General features: G+C 41.8%; 1 protein-coding gene across 1 annotated transcript; it reads right to left on the reverse strand.

The window, feature by feature from the left end:
• Positions 1 to 2545: 2545 nt before the first annotated feature.
• On the reverse strand, positions 2546 to 21305 carry STIL (STIL centriolar assembly protein). Its single transcript, XM_062497925.1, has 16 exons — positions 21220 to 21305; positions 20058 to 20165; positions 19592 to 19707; positions 19275 to 19462; positions 18023 to 18270; positions 17127 to 17210; positions 16926 to 17012; positions 15168 to 15315; positions 13920 to 14029; positions 13005 to 13119; positions 11178 to 12230; positions 9718 to 9883; positions 8752 to 8977; positions 6707 to 6899; positions 5860 to 6113; positions 2546 to 4040 (listed from the first exon to the last, which is right to left on the reverse strand). The coding sequence occupies exons 2-16, from the start codon at positions 20147 to 20149 to the stop codon at positions 3230 to 3232; spliced, it is 3891 nt and encodes a 1296-aa protein (XP_062353909.1). The 5' UTR covers positions 20150 to 20165; positions 21220 to 21305; the 3' UTR covers positions 2546 to 3229.
• Between the last annotated feature and the right edge of the window lie 404 nt (positions 21306 to 21709).

Genomic DNA, 21709 nt, shown 5'->3' on the forward strand with positions numbered 1-21709 from the left:
AGTCAGGCGGCGGCGAGCTCCGGGCCCGGGCGGACGGGGACCCCCAGCCTGGCCGGAGCCTCCTGCCCCCGGAGCGGCTCGTGGGGGCGGCAGCGGCCGGGGCGGGGGTCTCGGTGCCCCGCGAGGCGACCGCAAAGCGACGGGACGGGTGAAACCCTCCCCGAAATGCCAGAGGCTCCCGGCATGGAAAGGGAGAGGCAGAAGCCACTGGAGGGTCCCAGATCCGCTCCTCCGGACACCCACGGGGAGCGCGGCCCTAAAGGCAGCGGCGGGGAGCGGGTTTGGGCAGCTCGGGGATCGGCCCGCGCGGGAACCCGAAAATCAACGAAATCAGCCCCGGCGTGGGGCGGGAGGGAAGGGGCCCGGGCCGAGCCCCTCGCGGGACACCCCCGGTCCCCTCTGCGGGGCTTGGCCCAGGCGGCGGCCCCCGGGGCTCGGGGGACAAGCGGCGGCGAGGCCCGGGCGCACCTGCCGTGGGGCGGGGGACAAGCGGCGGGGTCGGGGTGCTGGGGTCGCTATTGTCTCCCCGCCACCTGCGCGCCCTCCCGCAGGGGGAAATGCCGGAGCTGTTATTCTTCCTTTCACTCCTTCCCGCTCTGGACGCGGCCGTGGGAGAGGCTTCCACAAGCCCCGGGCGCTGCTCCCCGGCACGGCCGGGGCCGGGGCCGTGTCCCCGGCGGCAGGAGCCCGCACGATGCCGGCAGCGTGCGTGGGGCGGCGGGGCAGGGACGGTCACGACGCGCCGGAGAACCCGCCGTGCCTCCCATCAGGAAACACGACCATTTTCGAGCCGGCTCGTCTCACCAACAGGAAGCGTTAAAGATAGAACAGCCGGGGCTGGGCGGGGGAGATTAGGAAGCCGAGCATCTTCTGAGCACCGAGGGCTGCTGCGGGGCCATTCCCAGCCGTGCCCGTGCTCGCTGCGGTGGGAGCCGGGGCTATGCTCAATCCACCTCCGGCCCGAATTTTTACTTTACTGAAGCGTGATCAAACAGAGTGGGAAGCACCAAAATGATCCAAAGTAAAGCAGCCCAGTGATGTTCCGAGCAGGCCCAGCACCTTTTCAGATAGCGCTATAACTATCTGCCCTCGACTGCAATAAAGAAGAGCTAGAAACAACAGAAGAAAAAAAAAAAGCCCCCAAAAAACAATCAATAAAGCCTTACTGTTGCCCCACTACCCCTGTCATCACCTGAGAAGCCTGCAGGAGAGGTTGGGCCTCAGTGCTCAGTTAACAAAGCCAGACCTGGCTTCACGTGTTTTTTTGTTTTTTTTTTTTTTTTTTGAAACCTCAAATTGCAGTACAGGCTTCAGGGAAAAAAAAAAAAAAAGCCAGACATCTTGGAATTACTCAGCACCACACTATGAAAGGAAAACGCTGCTTAAAGGGAAGGGTGTTTTTTATTGTTTTGGTCCAGTAAATTAACATTTTACTTGCTCTGAGGCTGCTGTCCAGGATTCTATGCTTTGTGTAACTTATTATAACACCACACCCTTGTCCTGAGCTGTGTGCAAGTAGTTTGGCTTTTGTTTTCAAATTGTTTCTAGCCCTTAAGCATTTGAAGAAAGTCTTTAAAATATTAACCAATACAACTGTCATCTTCCTGTGTTTCCAGACATTTTACAATGGGAAACAAAGAACAAAACCCTGCAACAATAGCTCAGAGGTATGAATTGCCTCATTCATCTCACTGGAATGTTCAAAAACATTAACTATTTTTTGACTGATTCAGCAGAAAATGTGCTGGCAGATTATAATTTTATGCCTGATCCAGGGGAGATTCAGGGACTGAGAACGGTTTTATTTTTCAGCACAGCAAAGTAGCACCTTTCCTGAAAGGAAGCAAATATCCTTGTTGATGGAAGAGGCTGCGTGAGAGGAGAAATTCTGGCTTAAAAGGAGCTGCTGCCTTCCTCTCTCCGTACTGGCTTCAAACCATACATGCTTTATCTCAGCCCAATTCTGTAATAAATTAATTAGCAATAGTGCCCACTCACACATACCAAGAGCCAGCACTGCAGCCTCTAGGATTTGACTGGGAAAGGCCCAGGATTTCAGTGTGGGGTGTTTTAATCACTGGTTTAACACTCAGAACAGGAAAGGCAAGGTCAGCACCACTGGCTGAACTGCTGTTGAGACAATGCCATCACTAAAACAAAGTTTGTTCCAGTGCCTGTGAGAATGCTGATGCACTAAAAGGCCTGTGAAAAAACACATGGCTCCACCATCAGTCCACTGTGCTCCCACCAGCAATGGTGGGAATGGGAATGAATCATCACTTCCAGCCAAATTCTTCACCTTGTGCAATATTATCATCACAAGGTTATGGAAAAGAGCTGCTTCATTAATAGAATGGAGTGCTTAGTGACAGAACATTGATGTGTTAATAATTTACTTTGTTTTGAATTATTTCTGCTTACCTCACCACCCAATACCAGATTCCTGAGGAGTTCAGTAGCAGGTGAACCAGCGAACTTCAGGTTAACCATTCTAACAATGACTGGGAAGTCACACGTGTCTTAAATAAAGGCAGCATTAGACAAGTGAAGATTATTTTTTTTAATGGAACCTTTGACTTTTAAGATGTAATTTTAAATAAATAGAAAACATAGAAGTGAAAAAAACCTATAAGTTTTAAAAGTGCCAGCTTTCCTCCCTTTCCTTCAAAGATTTCATGATACAGCGATACATGTGCCATTTTGGCTGAATTCAAAATAATTTTACAGAAAATAAAGCCAAAGTTATACTTCCCTTCCCCACAGACACAACCCACACAGAGTAATCCAACCATTTGAGCAAACTTCTAAAATTTAGTGCTTTAGCTCTGTTACTCCTGCTCTGCCACACACGTTATCAGTGGCTCACAGTTGGCACAAGCATGGAAAAGTCTGTTTTTAAAAAGTCAGAGGAACAGTTAAGTAATCACCACTGTTAAAATTATATTAAAAGTACATATCAGACTCAGGTTGATTCACCTTCAATATGCTTTAAAATCACACCTAACTGTAAACAAAAGTGCACACACTTGTCTGTGCTGATCAGCACTGCCTCAGCCAGGCACTTTGAGGTGGTTGTCCCTGAGCTGGGCTGAAAACTCCGTTCTGCAAGTTTTACATTGCTACAACAGAGTGACCTCTTCAAAGACAGCTCAATCCGTGGTTTCCTGTAGTCTTTCACAGAGAGTTCCCTCTGATTTGAAGCAGTGGTTGCAGCCATCTCAGGGGATGTTCAGAACAGCTTTGGTAATTGCCTGAGCTGTTTCACATCAAGAATGGTGCCAACAGAATTTATGCTGTTTGACTGGTTTAACATTTCAAGAGTTGGACGATGGAGATTTCCACAGAAGGCCTGAGTATCTCCATCTTTGCTGACAGGCTGTTCAGTGAATTCAACCCTCCCAGGTAACAATCTGGTTTTTAATTTTAAATCCTTTAGGAAGTGAAGTGAGTTTTCATCCGCTTGATTTGTTCTGGGAGGAAAAATTTCATTTGTAATATTTCTTAACACAGGGCTGTTTAATTCTGGTGGAGAAGCATCAGTATTCAACCCTTTGCTATGACTTTTTAGATGAATGGGAAGTCTTCCATCCATTCTTTTGGGTAATTCAGTCTGGTGGCCGACACTGTCCAATGTAGGGGTACAGTTTTTGTCTGGCATGCTTTTGCTTTTGATAGTGCCAAAATTGCCATCTTGCACCTGCAGTTCATCTTCACTGCTATCATCGTTCTGTATCAGCCCATATCGCTTCATGTACTTCTTGGTTGCAAAGGACATATTGCTGGGTGAAATTAAACTCAGACCCACCATGCTCTTGTCCGTATTTGTTTGCAAGATGTCCTGGAAGGAGAAATCTGTGGGAGGATTTTGTCCTGAGCGACTGAGAGACAGTCGGGATAACTGATTTTCACTGAGATACTTGAGTGCTATGGCATTTGCTTCCATGCTCAGATCAACAATGTTGGGACACATGCTGACGTTGGCAAGTGACATGGAATTCAATCCAGGCACCACTGCTTCAGGACTTATGCACGCCAAAATGCTGAAACAAAGCATCAAAAAATTACCTTAGCATTACAGGAAAAGCATCAATTTCACAATTTTGCTCACTGCACTGATTTCTCCTTTCTTCTGAACACAGCTCCATCAGGACTGAGATCATGCTATCTGCACATACTGAAAACCAGCCACAGTACCCAAACACTATCAGAGGATGGATGATATATTCCCTTCTCCTTCAATACACAGTACACTCATATGATGAGCCACTCATCTCTAGCAAGTTACAGAGCTGGTTCTAGTTTTAATGCAGGTTTGACCTCTTGGTCTTCTCACCAGAGAATGTGACATTATGTGTATCTGATCCTACAACTCCAAATTCTACCATTCGGCCCAAATTTTATAGCTAGAAATAAAGGCCCAATGACTGAGACCAAGAACATCTTTGTCAGTGCAGGGTAATTCCAGGATTTTTACAGAAACTCGTAACATAGAATCTGTTTCCAGGAGCCTACAAGGTTCTCATTTTTGCAGTATTTTCAAATGGGCAATGTTCATTTGTTCTCTTGCCTGGTGCAGCAATTTCTTGTATCTATATCAAGTGTTTCAAGATTGAAAGAACAAGCTCTGATACACCAGCAATGGCAGTAAACTATTGCATTTAGTTCACTCATCATATACTAGTTTACAAACCCAAGCTCCTCATATATTAAGAATTAAGAGGCTTCCTATTTCACTGAGCACAAATTCTGAAGTTTGCCCAGGGAGAATAAACTGGCTCAGAACAACAACCACTACTTATTATGCTATGAAGCTGCACTGTTTTTTCCTTCTCTACTGAGCTGTAGACCTTTTCTCAGAATTGTTTATCAGTCTTGAAAGCGGCAGAAGGAAGAACTCCACCCCACTCCCCAAGTTTGAAGAAAAAAAACCCCCAAGAATTCCAGTTTTGCCTTATGGGTTCACATGTTAGCATGTTATTTACATTAAAAAAAAAAAGACACTGACAGACTCCAGCCAGGAAGGTAGTCCAGAAATTCCAGAAAAACACCCATAAAAATACAAGTAAAAAGGAGAGAAAACAGGTTAGAAACTGTATGACTGGAAACAGCTTTGACACATGGCTGAAGAGAAGATTAATTAGGAGGTGGTTAAATTTTTTGTTTACTTAGCAGCTACACACTAGGATCAAGAAGACAATAAGGATGAAAGTGAAGCTGTACCAGGCAGTCAGCCTATGCCTACGCAGCTACACAAGTAAATTCCTGTGCCTAAAAACCTTCCTTCAGAAGTTACTTCTCTGTTCCTTCCTCTGTTTCAACAAGGTTGTTTCCCCCTCCAGCACTTTCTCTGCTCAAGGCACAGTATCCACAATAACAAGCAATTAGGACAGAACCAATTTTGATTAGATACCAAAGCCGCAATAACCATTTCACATATACTGGTAAAGTGCAAGACAAAGTTAAGAAGCAATGACAAAATACGCAGCTGTTTAATGTTCAGTCTCCCAAGTCCAGAGTTACTCTGGAATACTTTGACACAGACCAAGGAATTGCCCATAGCTTCCTTGTTATTCTAGGGGAATTGCAAGCACAGTGCTTTAAGAGTCACCATATGTTCTAACAGCAAAAGCTACTTGTGTTATACTTAAATGATTGGAGTTTTGCTCACAGAGCTCTTAAACCTCTCTGAAATGCCCATATAGCATGAGTCAGCACATCAGTTTTGCAGGAAACTGAAACTATAGATCAAGGTGCACCCAAATCCCACTGGCAGTGAACAGTCTTCTCTTGCCTCACTGAATCAAATCTTCATTTTCAGTTGTATTTACACATTACTGCTCAAAACCATCAGCATTTTACCTGGCACTCTCCACTCTGTGTGTATTTTCCTTCATACTGCCAGGTGAGTCCACTGTCACTCCAAGACTCCTCAACTGTTTGAGTGTGGCACTAATGACACTCTCTTTGTCCACCCATCCTCTGTCAGTCTCTGAAGCCACTTCTGCTGTATCATCAACATCCCGATATGTAGGACCATCATCAAGAGCAAATCCTGATTTTAAAGGCAAGTGATTTTGCTCTTCTGAGGTCTTTAAGAGGTGGTTTACTTGGCCCTACAGAAAAAGGGAGCACATAGAAAAACTTCATGACATACAGGGAGTGTCAAATAGCAAAATCCTGACTTATTCTTACACAACTTCAAATACAACTTAATGGATTAATAGCTTATTCTGACAAAGAAGGCAAATTCAGATACAGTTCAGATGCAATCTCTCTCACTCACAGCAGTGTAGTCAAACACTGGAACATCTTACACTTCAAGCTTTCTGTAAGAGTCTGTTCTGAATTTAAACACATCACATACTGATATTCTTCAAGATTAAAATATTTGCCCTTTAAGGCACTTTAAGGTAAAATGCTGTGTTATTTTATAGGCCACTATTTTGAGAAGTTATCAGCTGATGTCCTTGATTTAAATATTTTTTTAGTTATTAGATAATAGAATTTAGTTTATCTATGCACGAAAAAGAAGTACAAAATCACTAAAGCATTTAAAAAAAAATTGAACAACCACAGACTTGGAGCCTTCTGCAGAGAACAATGTAAATTTGCAAACCACACACAGTTTTCATTCATGCCACATCATAACTAGAGCAGCGTGCTGTACTGACTGCTGCAGTCAGAATATAAAATGTGCATGAGTTACCAGTAAGTCCTGGTAAAGCTTCTGCTCCTCTGAGGGCTGCTGAGGCAGCAGTGAGGTGGGTGGCTCCGAGCTCTGCTCGCTTGTTACCACCACCTGGCTCCTGGCTCCCTCCGATGGCTCTTTCTGTAAAGACACACTGACACTTTCTTCCAAGGATGAACCACGAACAAGTGCTTGGGAAGAGTTTCCAGTTCTGGAAGAGAACACCAAATAGCTGCATACTTCCTTGAAACAGCAAAAGCATCATTATCACTATATGTATTTTATTTTTTCATGAACATCACAGGAGGAGAACAATCGAGTACCGCAAATGGATCCCAACAGGTTTTACTTTTGCCTGCTGCTCAAGTCTTTGCTCCTTTCTGCAGTCACAATAGTCATCTGAGGACTGAGGAAATACACCTCCAAGTATGCAACTACAGCAGCCCAATTAGTTTTACCAAAGATTATTTGAAAGTAGCAATGGCATCTCTGGACTAGTCAAAACTCAGTGACACTTGGACTTTAACCTGATGAAAGTTATAAACAATTCAGAATTTATATTTTCAGCGTTTCACTTATAACCTTTTAGGAGCAAATATCTTCTGTATTCTCTGACATGTAATTTATTCAAAAAGCTGCTTTTACCAACATACATAACTTATCATGGGATTCCTGTGGGAGTTTAAAAACTTCTCAAAGACAATTACGATGCACACTGAGTATCATAAACTGAGAACAAACACCTAGTTTAAATACTTTTCAGTAAGAGATGTGGAAGAGGAACTATAAAGGCTAAAAAGGGTAAACACTGAAGGAGTTATAAGAGTGCTCTGCAGCCCTCTTGGCTGGTGTGTGCATTGCATAAGCCTTTGGAGATCAGACATATCAATACTACTATCATCCCAAGAAGATCCTCAAGTGACCCTCCTCCCCCTTCCTGTTCCTCCTGAGGAGAGGAGTGTAAGATAAGGGAATTTCAGAACTCAACTGATCAATTGCCTGTGTTGAAAGTGATAAGATTTAAACCACGTGACATACCAGATAGTCAATGTAGGTTATCAGCTACTGTTACACTAGCAATTATTCATCATTCCCAAAAAATGTTCCCCTCCTCCTCCTCAAAGAAATCTGGGTGATGGTCTACATTCTCACTATAAGATACTTACAGTTTTTTACCAATATATGAATCCAAATTGAAGAGAACTTTAAGATAGCATTGTCATAAAATACAGTGTTCATAAGATTGATCTCAACCCATTACATTTTTTGGTAACAGCACATGTTTGCAGAAAGTACTTTAATCAAGGATTATGAATGATTAAGTTGTAGCCCAATTGCCATCATTTGTCCCAATATCAGTATTTCAGGAAGCTAATTTAAGTGGAAGGGTATTCCCCCTCCTTTAGCTTTTTAAACTTCGGCAATATTAGATCACTGAAGTGCTAAATTGTTGAGCTATTCCTACATAGAAACAGCATCTATATAAATAAGTAAAAATGTTTTAAAAACCATTTCCCAAATTATTCTGAGATTACTCACCGCACTATTAAAGAAACTGAGCTTAAAAATAATTGAATTAACAGCAGTGAAGTCAGTATCTGCATGCACCACACACAAAATAATCAGGCATAAAATAAAGAGAAATTCAGGGAACACCAACATAATCATAAACTCCTCAACCCAAGCCCCTCAGAACTGGAAGGGTTGTGAATGCTGACAAGGAAAAGCCACTATAGAAAAACAACTTTGTATAGCAGCATCATCTTTTCCATTCAGGATTTAAGGTAAGAAAATGAATGCTGCCAGAACAGTGCATGCTTCTGCAAGTTAAAGGCTTTTGCCATCAGCTGCTGCTGATAGGTAGGCAAGCTAAACCTGCATGACTGATAAAAGCATGCTCTAAAGGTTGCTGTGTGTTGGTGAGCTGTACAATTCAAAGCATAATTAAAAAATAAAGAAGGAAGAGAACACAACAGCTGAGGTTAGACTATTCATAACTCTTGAAGAACTTACATAAGGCAGTTCAGGACATTATGCGAGCACAGGGTGTTTCTGTTACTTACTGGGGAGTGTTCTGATCAGTTCCTTCTTCCACAAGATGAATACTCTCTACAAAGCTGGGCATGTCAACCACCCTCAAGGAAGAAGCAATACTTGCATTACTTGCATCTTGTTCAGCATGAATTGAAATGCTTATGTCCTCCTTAGAAATCTCTCCATCTCCTTTTTTCCCTTGTGGTATCGAGTTGCCTTGTTTTTCTGAGGCCATATTCCAAAATAAACTAGCACCTAGGACAAAATTAGAGATTTAACTATTTAGGAAGAGTCATTATTTTCTTCTGAGACCCTTTGGCTTTGTATAGCTAGAGGAATAATTTTCTCTCATTCATGTTTCTTTCACCATTTAAAAAGTGATTTACAGTTCAAATCAGCTAGAAGTTGCCAAAACATCATTCAAGTTCTAGCTTCTTTCCAAGTATACTTGATGAAGAAAATGGTTGCATTAAATCATTTTAATGCATTGACCTTGAGCCCATTTCAAAGTTTCCTCCAGACTAACTAAAATATTTCCACGGATTAAACAGGAACCAATATGTTAATATGCAGCTGCACAGATACAGCTGCATAATATGCCTAAATTAAAGCAAATACAATCTCCTCTTCATGCATGATTTACAAAAAACATCAATAATAAATTTATTGGAACACTATACAGCATGGAAGCTATTAATTTTCAAAACCATAACGCCACATCTTTTTTAATACATGTTCCAACACAAAACTACTTTAAACAGAACACCTTTCTAAAGCTATTGGAAAAACAATTATTTCAGTGATGGCAATCAAAGACAAAAGTAACTCCAGCCTAAACTAGCAAGTAACACCTCAACAACTTAGGTGTTTTTTTGATCTAGGTGCACGTTTGCACAGCTTCAGCATTTCTGCCAAGGTCTCCTCTATGCCCAAAGAGACCACAGGAACATCCGGAAGAAGTGGTGCCAGCCTGTTTTAAAAGAATGAAGTGTTACCTGTGCTCACGGCAACGCTGACACTTTTCCTCTCGTGTGATGGCGGTGAGGTCTGTGTTTCCATGGAAACAAGGTCCCCTGGCTTCTCCAGCTGCGCTGCCTGGCCGGCTGCAGCCACCTCCCAGGAACCCGCCTGGCGAGCCTGGGCTTCCAGTAAGCGCTGGATCTGTAACAGTCATCACAAAGTTGGGATCTGCACAATAAAATATAAGCTACAACAGGCAAAAATGAATTAATTGGTTTCTGCTAAGATCTGGATTCAAATACAGGCTGCGCTGCCACGGCAGTCTGAACACCTTCCAGTTCTCAGCAGTGCACACAGCATAAATCAAAACACCAATTTTGATGTTGGCAGAGCTAGCAAATAAGATCTTTAAGTACATTGGCAGAGGCAGCACCAAGACAACTTGGGTAAAGCCTATTTGCACCACACTTGCTGGAAGTATTCCTTCCCTTCCATTCACATACAAAGCCCATTAACTGACTTACCAGCCAAGCATTTATATGCCAACTGTCCCTACACCAACTTTGTATTATTTACAAAGCTAAGCTATTAAATTATAAAATTTAGGTTGCCAGGCAATCTTCTCTCTAGGATTTCATCCACCCTGTTCACCAATTAGCTCGCAGCTCCAGGGGGAAATGCAGTACCAGTGAAAGCTGCAGTAAGGAGGGGTTTCCCCCATGCACAACCCCTGCTTTGGGAGCTTGACAATACATACACGAACTGTACCAAAAACAAATTCCAGCTGTAATTTTCTCATTCAAGTACTGAAAACTTTCCTGTTTGCACTGTTCATCACCAGCAGCAAAATTTAAACTCTGGTTCTTCAGCCCCAAATCATACCCTGCAAAATATAGGGCCTGCAGGTTAATTAAGGGACTGATATTTTTTTGAAGAAACTTAACCTGGTGAGGCAACAAAACAGCAAGGCCCCTCAAGTCCTGTTTCATAGCACAGCAAAGACCAGATGAATCAGGAATCAATGCAGACAACTGAAGTTTTCACAAGAACAGCTCAGGGAACCACAGGCTTGAAGGTGGAAAAAACAACACATGAGAACATTCTGCGCTTCATCTGTATATTTACAATAATTCTAAAGCCTATAGCCTGTGCAATATTCTTTTTCTTTTTTACACAGATAAGCGTGTAAGTAGAAAAGCATTTATACAGAAAGCGCATCAGTTTGCATTGCAAATAGTCTACTAAAAAGAAAACTTCACATTATGGAAATACCACAAAAATAAATGTAAAATTTAATTAGATACAAATCAATTTTTAAAGGGACAACAACTGGTAGAGCTATTGAGCCCCCTCTCCATGCTCAGACTGCAGCTGGTAAGACAAGCTCCCTTGTTCCAACACTGATACACAACAGTTAATTTAAATCTTTGGGCAGGGGAACTATCAAAGCTTAATCACTGAGAGGGCAGAAGAGAAAGCTGACATTTCCACAAACCTGAGCTTGAAGTAATTTGAGTTGTCTGTCCTGTTCTGTAAGAAGCTGGTATGCATCTGGAGATAATCCCATCATTCCATTATCTGATGCTGCTGCAGGAGCAGGAGTGTGCAGGCACGGCGAGTGGGCTGCACAGCACTGCGGACTCGAGGGGCTCCCACTCGATGGCATCCTTATTCCAGGTGATAAGCCACTGTCAAGAGAACAGCTCCCTGTTTTCCCAGGATATCTCATGTTTATAGGGCTGCTTGTGGCATATCCTGAGTTGCAGCAAACATTTGGGCAAATGATATTTTGATGGAACACAGCACAAGGATTTTGCTGAGCCATCTCCGACTGGATTTCCGCTCCGTGTTTGGGGCTCATTTTACCAACTCCTTGCCATGAGTTTATGGGATTATACTGGAGTGAAGCAGGACACTGACAGCTGCATGCTGGACAGGAAGGCGGCACTTGAACTGGAACCTGCAGGTCTGGTGGTTGTCTGTAGCTCTGTGGTGACAAAGCAGAGTTGTGGAGGACTGGCTGTGTAGCAGCAGGAAGCTGCTTGGGACCAGATACTGATGTTCTCCTAACAGGAGGCTCTCCCTGTGATGTGACACTTTCAGGATTTAATACAAGTTTCTCCAGTGGCTTTCTGGAGTGGGGCACAGATGTATCTGGGGAAGGCCCACTACAAGGGGCTGAAGGAGAAGATGATCCTGAACTTTTTCTTGATTGAGGGGAAGCCTTCTTACACTGCACCTGCTGCTGTAGTAGAGCTTGATTTCCTCTGCAAGGCATTGAAGCTGGAATTTTCTGGTTTATAGTATTTGGTAATAGTCTCAAAGAGGGATCTCCTGTATTAGCAGGAAAGTTCTGCCTGTCTTCAGAGCGCTGGCTGGGGTGACACACAGATCTCATACACCACTTCTTCTTAATAGTCTGATTTGGCACTGTGGGTAGACTTTTAGCACCTGAAGTCCCCACAGGCTTAGGTGATTGTCCTGATTCTATCAAACTCCCATCCAAAATAAGTGACAGCTCCGGCACAGATGGAAAAATTCTGGTAACCTGAAGGGACAATTACACACACATATGATAGTTTTAAAATATTGTCTGCTCCTTGAATGCAGAATTTGCTCAAAGAACATGTTTCAATTTAAAATCTATATGATTACCAGCTCCAAACCAACCACGTGTTAAATGCATTCCTAAAAGACCTCTAGGATCATTCTTAAAAGGAAAATTGTTTTCATATAGCCTAGCAGCCATGTCTGACAAATGAATGCTCCACATCATTTGGGAGTACATTTCAGAACATGGATATTGTCCTTCTAGAGGTGGATTACATTCCTCTTACTATTCTTAGATCCAGGAGATAGCTGCAATAGAACATATTTACTACACAATTATCACATTCTTCTATATCTATGCTGCACAAGGACTGCTATTTATTGCATTTGTACTCACTTAAAGAGTGAGTAAAGTGTCTTCACTTAAGAGGACAGAGCAGCAGATCTTTTGGGTAAATGAAATAAAAACACACAAGAGCTTGCTGTCTCTGTCTCAGACACTACAGCTCTTCCATTCAACAACAGTGAGATTCCTGAAGTAGAAACTACGCTTTGCTCCCAAATCATAGCATGTACAGCAATTAAAGAGTCTAGAATCCTGGAACACTGGCAGGTTAACTAGAGAAGGAGTGGGAGTCTTGGTTCATTTCTTCAATTCTGCTTTCCCCTGCTATTTTGAGAGAAACTTTACACTCTTCACTTTCCTTACCATGAGTTTTGCTGCTCTAAGTGTCACATCTGAGACACCCAGAACAGCTATTCATTTAGTTACCTGTTGACTCACTGGGTGAGGACTTGGAATTGGTCTGGGGGATAAATCCTCATCTTCCACCCCAGAGTCATGATCACTTGCTGACAACTTGCTGGGTGAAGAGCCTTGGGGAGGACTAAAACCAAAATAAATCAAAGCAGAGGTGTTTGCTTGTCAGATCTGGCAGCAGTAACATGAAGCTTCATGTTTTTCATTGTGCCATCTACAGTGCATCATTTTTTCTAATAAGCAGTTGCTATCCATCTTCTCCCTGGTTAGCTGGGGAATTCACCCAGCAAACAGTCCTAATACCAAGCAATGAAAACACAAATGCTGCTTTTGGGCAAGAAGTTAAACCCACCCTCTCCACAGCATCACACAAATACACCTTTTAAATTACATTCTAACAGCAAAGCACTGATTCATAGTAAAAAGACAGGAGGTGCTACAGTAAAGATTGCAATGTTTGAAGGAAAATAAAAGCCAACTTCTAGTCATAGATAAAACTTTGATGGATAAGCCAGGTTCTTAAAAATCATCAAGTTTCCACCTACTGAGGTCTTGGAGCTCTGAAAAGCAGGAAGAAAAAAAGGAATTTTTTTCCGACTTAAGTAGATTTCAATTAGAGATTTGCTTCAAAGGACAAATCTCACTTAAAGCTTTAATACAGAAAACTAAGCCTCATCAGTGAGGAAGCTCTTTTAGAAACATCCACTGTATAAATTAAAACCACCAGTACCAAGTAGGTTTTTATGGAATACAGTCATCTTGACCATCTTACTTGAAAAATATTAACTCTAGGAATAAACAAAAGCACATACACTGATTTTAATGCAAGAGAATGTATGCACAGTTAAACTAACACATAACAGAACACAAAAACCTCATCCAATAAATATTTAATTTTTCCACATAAACAGCATCTGAGAGATTTACCTTTTGATTGGAACTCTCTTGCAAATTCTGCTGAAGAACTCAGTTTCTGCATTTTGGTTTTCTCCACTCAACTCAAACTGGATAGGACTCTTGTCTGATGGTTCAACATTCTGGAATGAAATGTTCCATATTTGTGAAGCATAAAAACTTCAAACCTCCAATCACTGAGGTACTACTCCCAAAGAAACAGCTTTAAGGACATCTATATGATTATTTGCTGCTTGTCCTCTACTTTCAATTTTTTCACCATTACAAGGAAGCAGGCAACTTCCCTTCCTGTTTAACACTGTTCCCCTGATACTCTGTAAAGAAGTTGGGCTAATTATAGTCATGAGCAGATGCTTCCTCACTCTAACTGCTCACATACTCCTCCAGGGCTGTGACCACTACAGGAAACAGCAAACGTTCCTGTACTGTTTTGCACACCACAACTGGGCAATTCCTCAAGACAACAGAAGTGAGATTCTGTGGAAAGATCTGTCATCTTCAGAAAGCTAAGCTGTCCCTAGGCAAAAGGTAAAAGGCAGCCTTGAACAAGGAAATTCAATTGGGTGGGAACAGTACACAACATAGCACACACATTACACTCACTGCTTCTCTGACAGAGCATAGCAGCACTTACTGAGCAAATTTAACAACTCAGCTTCAGGTTCTGCACAAGCCTAGAAAAACACAAGGAACTGAGATTTCCTAGAACTTCCTCAAGCCTTACTAGCCATCTCCTAGACTTGTATCTTCAAATTATTTCAGAGAGTGACTTGGCACAAAGATAAAATTTGCCAGTGATAAAACTCTGAAATTGGCAACGTCTGAATTCCTTTTTGCACTCAACTTCAAGCTAAGCACAACACTCAGCTTTTCTTTTCAGCAAGGATCACCCAGAGAAGCTTTTAGATATGGCCAAGGTGAACACAGCACACCAGAGTAACAAACGCTGTAGGAAGTCTGAGTCTCTGCTCATAAGGCCAGAGGGTCACTAGAAGGAAGGAACACTAGCCAAGCACAACATAGCACAGTGTACTTAAAAGACAGATGCTTAATGCTATTAGAAAAATGAGCAGTGCTGACTGTGGAAGTAATTTCTCAATGTGAGGGACAAACTGAATCTACAGTAGTCCCTAGGAAAAAGCAGCTTTATGGAGCTACATCATTCTCAAACACTGCAGATCCATTTGAGCCACATCATGATGGCTCTTTTAAGCCAAAATTTCAAGTACCACAATGTAGGAGGACAGACAAGACACTTACTTTGAAGAGGTGAACTGTTTCATGACAGGTTAGGATCTGAAACCCCAGCTCAGTCTGCCCACTGCATGGAACACACTCATAAAACTCTGGTTCCTTGTGTGTCAATGAATACAGAACAATAAGAAAACTCCCAGATTCTGAAAAAACCCTAAAACAGAAGAAAAAACACATCTTTAAATAACTCGAATGCCCTTCCATTTTTCAATACAGTGAGCAAATTTTCACACAATTTAGCAAACTGGTGAATCACAGCATTGAGTGGTGCTGAGCTATAGATAGTGCAGATGGATTTATGACTGTAGCCACATGCAAGAATCAAAAATAAAGAAATTAGAATAATTCATCTCCTTTGTATTTCAAACCTTTACAATCACTTCGTACTTTAACTGAATTCCTGGAAGAGTTGTAACATAACACAGAAGAAAACATCTGTAAGAATGATATTGTGTTTTATTTTCTTTTTAATTTTCAGTTGAAGATGCATGATAAAGACACTTAGTGATCTGGTTATCCCTAAACATTCATTAGGGAAAAGATTTTTTTAAGGAATATTATATTCAAGGGTTTTTCCCTACAAGTTGAGAACAGTAAGTAACACAATGAGCATTTAACACAAGTTCAAGGATAATGTCAAATGGTGTTTCCAGGAAAAGGTAGTACTCCTTTCAGACAGTTTTTCTTTTTATAGCACTTGTAGCATGCTTGTTTGTGGGGTTTTTTTATGTGTTTATTTTTTTCATTAAATAATACATGCAATAGAAAAAGCAGTAGAAACAGGATGCTTGAAAAACCCTACAAAATCATACCTGCAACTTAAAGAGTTAAAAATGTATGATGCACAGATTAAGCAGTTAGCCTGCAGAGGTTAATGCTGTTTACATGGTTCATCAAGTCTCCCTAATCTACTTCCATGATGGCATCAGTGAAAGTTAAGAGAGTCAAGGATCAAACTTGCCTATCTAATAATCTAATTGGTCTCTTATCTGTGTTTGGACACATTTCAGTTGTTAAGGGAAAGAAGTCTATTTTGTAATTGCAGACATCTGTTCACCAAACATGATTGTATTCCATAATTTAAAAGTAAGTGTGGTCAATCAGAAGAAGTGTTTATGCATACAGCATATTTTAGAGTCTCATTTACCTGAGGGGCAGTTTCAAACTATGAACACCTGAACTCTCTCCCAGCTCCATACAAATAGAACCCAACAAATGTTACAAGTGAAAAGATATACACAATGAGGAATGACTATCCACTAACATCACAATGAAAAAATACCCCAGAATGCAAACACTCTTAAACCTGAGCATTTAACAGGAAGTCATAACAGGACAGCATAGGCTGCAAATCAATATGCTTCAATATGCTGGTCAGGCACAAGCAGGAAGAAAACCCATCTCAAAGAAAATACCCCCCAAAAAAGTTCAAAACCAAAACCCCACCCCTGTTTAAACTACTGTTTCCTGCTTGTGGCTTCTTATTTAAACTAAAATGCAGTGACCTGAATGAGATTAATGTTTACCCTCCTCTGACTTTGAGATACCAGCTCAGATTTTCAACATTTCAGTCACAGAAAATTTTTGTGCAGAAGCCAAAACCAAAAAGAACATTTAAACCAGACAGCCTTAGTTCTATACAACATACAAATCACAGAATTTCCTCAAGTATCTTTGAAAAGTGCCCATGCTGTCATGCATTCCTGGGGAACATATTTTTAGGCAGCCAATAGCTTCTATGTTTTACCTATAAAAGTGACTTGCCTTTCTTGAATTGAAGAACTGAACAAATATCGCAAGCAACAAGCCCAGACTTGAGGACTGCAGATATGAGTAACTCCACTCAGCCAACTAGAAACAAGAAAAAATTCTCATTAGAGACAGCTGTGCTACCACATTTTTTGCTGTGTAATCCCCCAGATACATCTCAAATCAATGTGTATATTAATCTGGACAAACACTTACACTCCAACTAATGGCAGAGCATAAGCTTTGGGATCAGACTCAAGCAGCAAAAGCAATTTCCGTGTTTGGTCCATAGTGAGGTAGCTGAAAGAAAGTAAAAATTGGGTTTGATTGTATTTTGGAAGGCAGACTGTATTTTTGGAAAAAAATTCCGGAAGAGACAAGTACAAGTTTAGAAAATACTGTAAGAAAAGAAATTCAATGAAGAAAAAAGAAATAACTAAACTACTCTTACTCCACATGCTTAACAGCAACTCCCCAGCATTTCAGCAATTCCCTTGTGTATGAAAGGGTTTTCAAGGACAAAATTTACTTAGTACTATCTGTAGTATTTTAGTGAATACTAGAATTAGTATTTATAACAAACCCTGAAGTACAAGTCATTTAAATTTGATGAGTAACTTTCAGAGAGGCATTCAGTCGCTTCAAATTATTTCCCTGATCTATCCTTAGTTCATCCTACTAAAATAGTTACCAGTCAGAATGATTACTCCCCAACACATCTCAGAAGCACAATTAACAAAAAAGCTTTGGCTTGCATTCATCTGATTTTCATTGGAGGGCAAGCACTGATGATGTTTAAAAAGCCAGAAGCTGTTTATATTTATTATGTTAATGAGAGGTGTGTTCTCCTGCCCCAGTAGGAAGATCCGGTCACTGAAGCCAAAAGAAAAAGAGATACTACTCAACTAGTTAATGGTTTTTTTTCCATCCCATTTCCCGTTTCTTGCTCATAACTTTTTACATATTTCCAAAGCCAGAAAACATGCTATTTTTATGCCAGTTATTTTTAGTAAAAACCAAAGTACAGATGAGATCTCTCCAGCCCACCTCCTTTAGGAAAGGCAAGAAACTGACAGGCAGCTTTGACAGCTTTAGCACCACTCTTTACTCACCCACATTTGTAAGTTCCTTGAACTTGTGCAATATTCATAGGACTGTTCAAATTTCTTGCCAGGGCTGTTGGAATAATTGGGACAGACTTCACAGGGGTGTATTCCAAAATATTTGCCACAGTAAGAGAAGCCCAGCGAAAATTAAAGTGGAGATTATCCAGGTTTTCTGTGAAAACAATGTGAGCTCTAACAGTGAGCAGTTTAGAAAGATCCAGAGATTCTTTACTGCACAGACTCTGCTGCAGACCCTAGAAGTAAGGAAAGGAAAACAAAAAGAAAAAAAAAGTTCAATACACAAAATTATTTTCATATGATTAGCATGATTCAAGATGTGTTACATTAGGAACTCAAATCATTCATCACAGCTGTTATTGCAGTAGGTACTATACAAAATGCTATTAACCCAGGTCTCCAAAGCCAAAGATCACCGCTCTACTGAATATAATGACTAATTCAGAATACACTTGAAAATTAGCTACAGACACCACACTGTTTTATGATGCATTAGAAAACCCAGGGCTACTTCAGTTACATAAAAATTAATATCGTAACAGACAACTAAAAGGCTCAAGCTGATTTGTCAGTTTTCTTACTTGCATTCAAGAAGCATGCAATTTAACATATCATCATGATAGTATGTTATCACATTATGTGTCATCATGAAAAAGTTCATATGTAAAAGAGGCTTAACTTGTACAACAAAACACACACTAGAACAACCATGGGGAGAAGTCTACAGAAATTGAAAACGTATTTAGTAGATTACATGTCTACAGCAGAGCACACATTTCACCTATGGCTGCTAACCTACATAGGGCTTTACATGTTTTGGGCGGGTGACTTGCCTAGCAACGCTTCAGCAACAACTGCCCAAATACTGCAACTGATGAACGCCAGTTTTGAGGGAAAAAAACACCAAAAAAAGCTGCTTTCTCTTGTTTAAGTAAGTTTGCTGCAATCACTTTTGTTTTGCTGGTTAGACCAGCTGAAGAATTTTGGTCAGTCGGCATGATTTTTGTCCAGGATAAAAGACTGTGTGATCCTTAAACACCTGTGAGGGTGAACTTATTTTAACAGTTCCAAGACACTTCTCAGTGACACTCAAGCAGTTCATTTCACATGATTTACTGCATAGTCTTGCTCCAGCCATAACTTTGCTGTGCTGGAAATCAAGCTCTGTGCATTGTCTAGTGTCCTGCCTGGCAGACAGTTCACTGTTGAAGAGACACAAAAGTTGCTAAGAGCTGCCTACCTTGAAAGCCAAGCTGATATCTTCAACACTGTGCACTATTATATTATCTGAACAAGGTCCCCAGGCATTAACTGTACATGGAACCAAAAAGTCTCCAGGAAGGGATGCAGTTGGAATTTTGCCCGATCCACCAGCAACTTCTCGGCCAGGATCAAAACGATCTATTGTTATCCTTATGCCTTCCCCATCTTCAAAACAAATAAATAAAGTTAGAGTCCAAGAGCAACAACTCAGGCTCCTTAACAACAGCTTAACCAACCAATACTGCCTGTCTACCTCATGTAGAGGCAATTCTAAATTAATTAATTCTAAATTACCTTCATCTACTGCCAGGGTCCCAAGCAAAAAACAGGAAAATGATTTCATTTCATTCTGCTTAGCATGGCGATAGGCAAGGCGCAAGGTTTTCTCCACCAGAGATAGTCTGGGGTTTCTAAAAGTAAACAATAAGCAAGTTTAAGTCACAAATTCTTTTTAGTGCTTGTTTTTAAAAAGTATCATTTATCCATATGGGAATAAAATTGAAAGAAATTTTAAGTTACTTTAGACTGATGCACCTTCAAGCCACTGGACTGTGTTACACAAAGGAAAGGAATGGAAGCTGAATCTTTACAATGAAAATACCTATATACTTACAGGTGTGTATATACACATCACAAACACACTGCTTCCTTTTCCTTTGGGCCTTGTCACACAACAGACTCAAAAGACAAAATGAGGCTTCGCATCACACAATCTGTAATTTATTTTAACCTTTAGCTTCCCTGAAAAGTTTACTGATACCTGTAATAGGTGACATGTCCGCCAATGACATCACCCATGGGGACTGGGTCCCAAAGTGCAGACTTGGACAGAGGGAAACTGAAAGGGACCATCCTTTTGGGAACAAATCTGGGAAGATCACAGATATAAAAGCAATGGATTAAGATAAATCATTATCTTACAATACTTAAAAGAAGGATGAAAGGTATGACACTGTAAGAAAACCAAGAAACAGGATACATAAACTGTTGGCACTTTTTTTTTGTTTCCAGTCCAGGCCAACAAAGCAGCAACTTTGTCCTCTGAAGTTGTCAGAGTTACAAAGTCAACACAAAACCTTTATTGCCCACCCAACAGTTTCTCTGTGGAATCTTGGAAGATGTGTAGAGCAAAACATAAGCTTGCAGATAAAGCTGAAGGAAAAGCTGCTCGGATAAAGTTTAGGGAGAAAAAGAATTATCACTAATTAGAAACTCCCATAGCACAAAAAAAAACTGATTTAGCAAATTTAACACAAGATCAGCTTCCCAAAGCCCTATTTTAGTCTTCATATTTCAAGTGAGCATTCAAATCACTTAAACTTTGAAAATTTCTGAAATAAAGCCTTGGCTTAACTCAAATAGTATAGTGCAAAACTTGCAGACTTCAAAGAGACCTGAAGAAATTAGTATGTAATCACATTAGCTTACTTACACGAGCAGGATTAGATTTTTTTTTTTTTTTGGTTCCTAAACAGAGCAACATACAGAACAACTGACAGCCTATATCATTTGGCAAATACCTCAATAACTTTTAACAAATAAGCAAGAAGTCTCTTTGTAGTTATTTCAAGCATGAAACCGTGCCAAGCAAAGGTGTTTCCTCTGCATTTCAACTTGCCAGGAAAGAACTTTATTTTTAAGGCTGTCCTCCAAGGAACTCAGCCACCTACGATGCTTCTAGCGACAGTTAATTAGCTCCCCTTAAAAGCCAAACGCCCAAAGAAGCCTCAAACTTCAGTTTATAAAAAGGTGAAATTTTTTTAAAACCCCACTACTTCAACCCGACAAGCATGAAGCAGAAGCCCACCCCTCATCTTCCTCCCACAGCTCTTTATACCCAGAGCCGCACTCGCAGAGGGGCGCCGGGCGCGGAGTGTCCGGCGGGCTGGGGCGATGCGGGCCCTGCCGGTGCCAGCGGGTACCTCAGATCCGCGCCGGGCCGAACGGAGTCCGGGCACGGTCGCAACTCCGCTCTCTCTCCTCTTCTCCTTTTTCCCGGCTCGGCCGGGCGGCGGCCGTGAGGGAGGAGCGGCGCCGGGACCGCCGCGGACTCCAACTCCGGGACCGCCACTCCCGCCCGCCCCGGCGCCTTCTGCGGTCCCGGCCGGCCCTCTGTGCACGCCGACCAATCGGAGCGCAGAACCCGCCCCCTCCGCCCGTCCTGACCCAATCAGCGCGCGGTGAGAAATGGCTCGCTCGGCCAGTCAGAGCGAGCCCCGGGAAAACCAACCGCCAGCGCGCGCGCAGGGGGTTTAAAAATGCCAGGGGGCGGGGAGCGCGCAGGCGCACTGTGGCGATGCGGCGTCGTTGCCATAGCAGCCGGGGCGCCGCCGCTGCCGCCGGGCCGGGCCGGGCCGGGCCGGGCCGGGCCGGAAATGGCTGTGGCGGGGCGAACAATGAACGGACGCGCCC

This window comes from Cinclus cinclus, chromosome 8 (genome assembly GCF_963662255.1).
Source record: "Cinclus cinclus chromosome 8, bCinCin1.1, whole genome shotgun sequence".
In the NCBI taxonomy this organism is placed as follows: domain Eukaryota; kingdom Metazoa; phylum Chordata; class Aves; order Passeriformes; family Cinclidae; genus Cinclus; species Cinclus cinclus.

Excerpts from the sequence above, each read along its gene's own strand:
- STIL (XM_062497925.1), bottom strand. The coding sequence starts at position 20,149 with ATGGTCCCTTTCAGTTTCCCTCTGTCCAAGTCTGCACTTTGGGACCCA. Across the intron at positions 15,316-16,925 it reads AGTTCTTCAATTCAAGAAAG|GGTTTTTTCAGAATCTGGGA; the intron begins GCAAGTCACTTT and ends CTTCTGTTTTAG. Across the intron at positions 6,114-6,706 it reads AGCTTTACCAGGACTTACTG|GGCCAAGTAAACCACCTCTT; the intron begins GTAACTCATGCA and ends CTTTTTCTGTAG.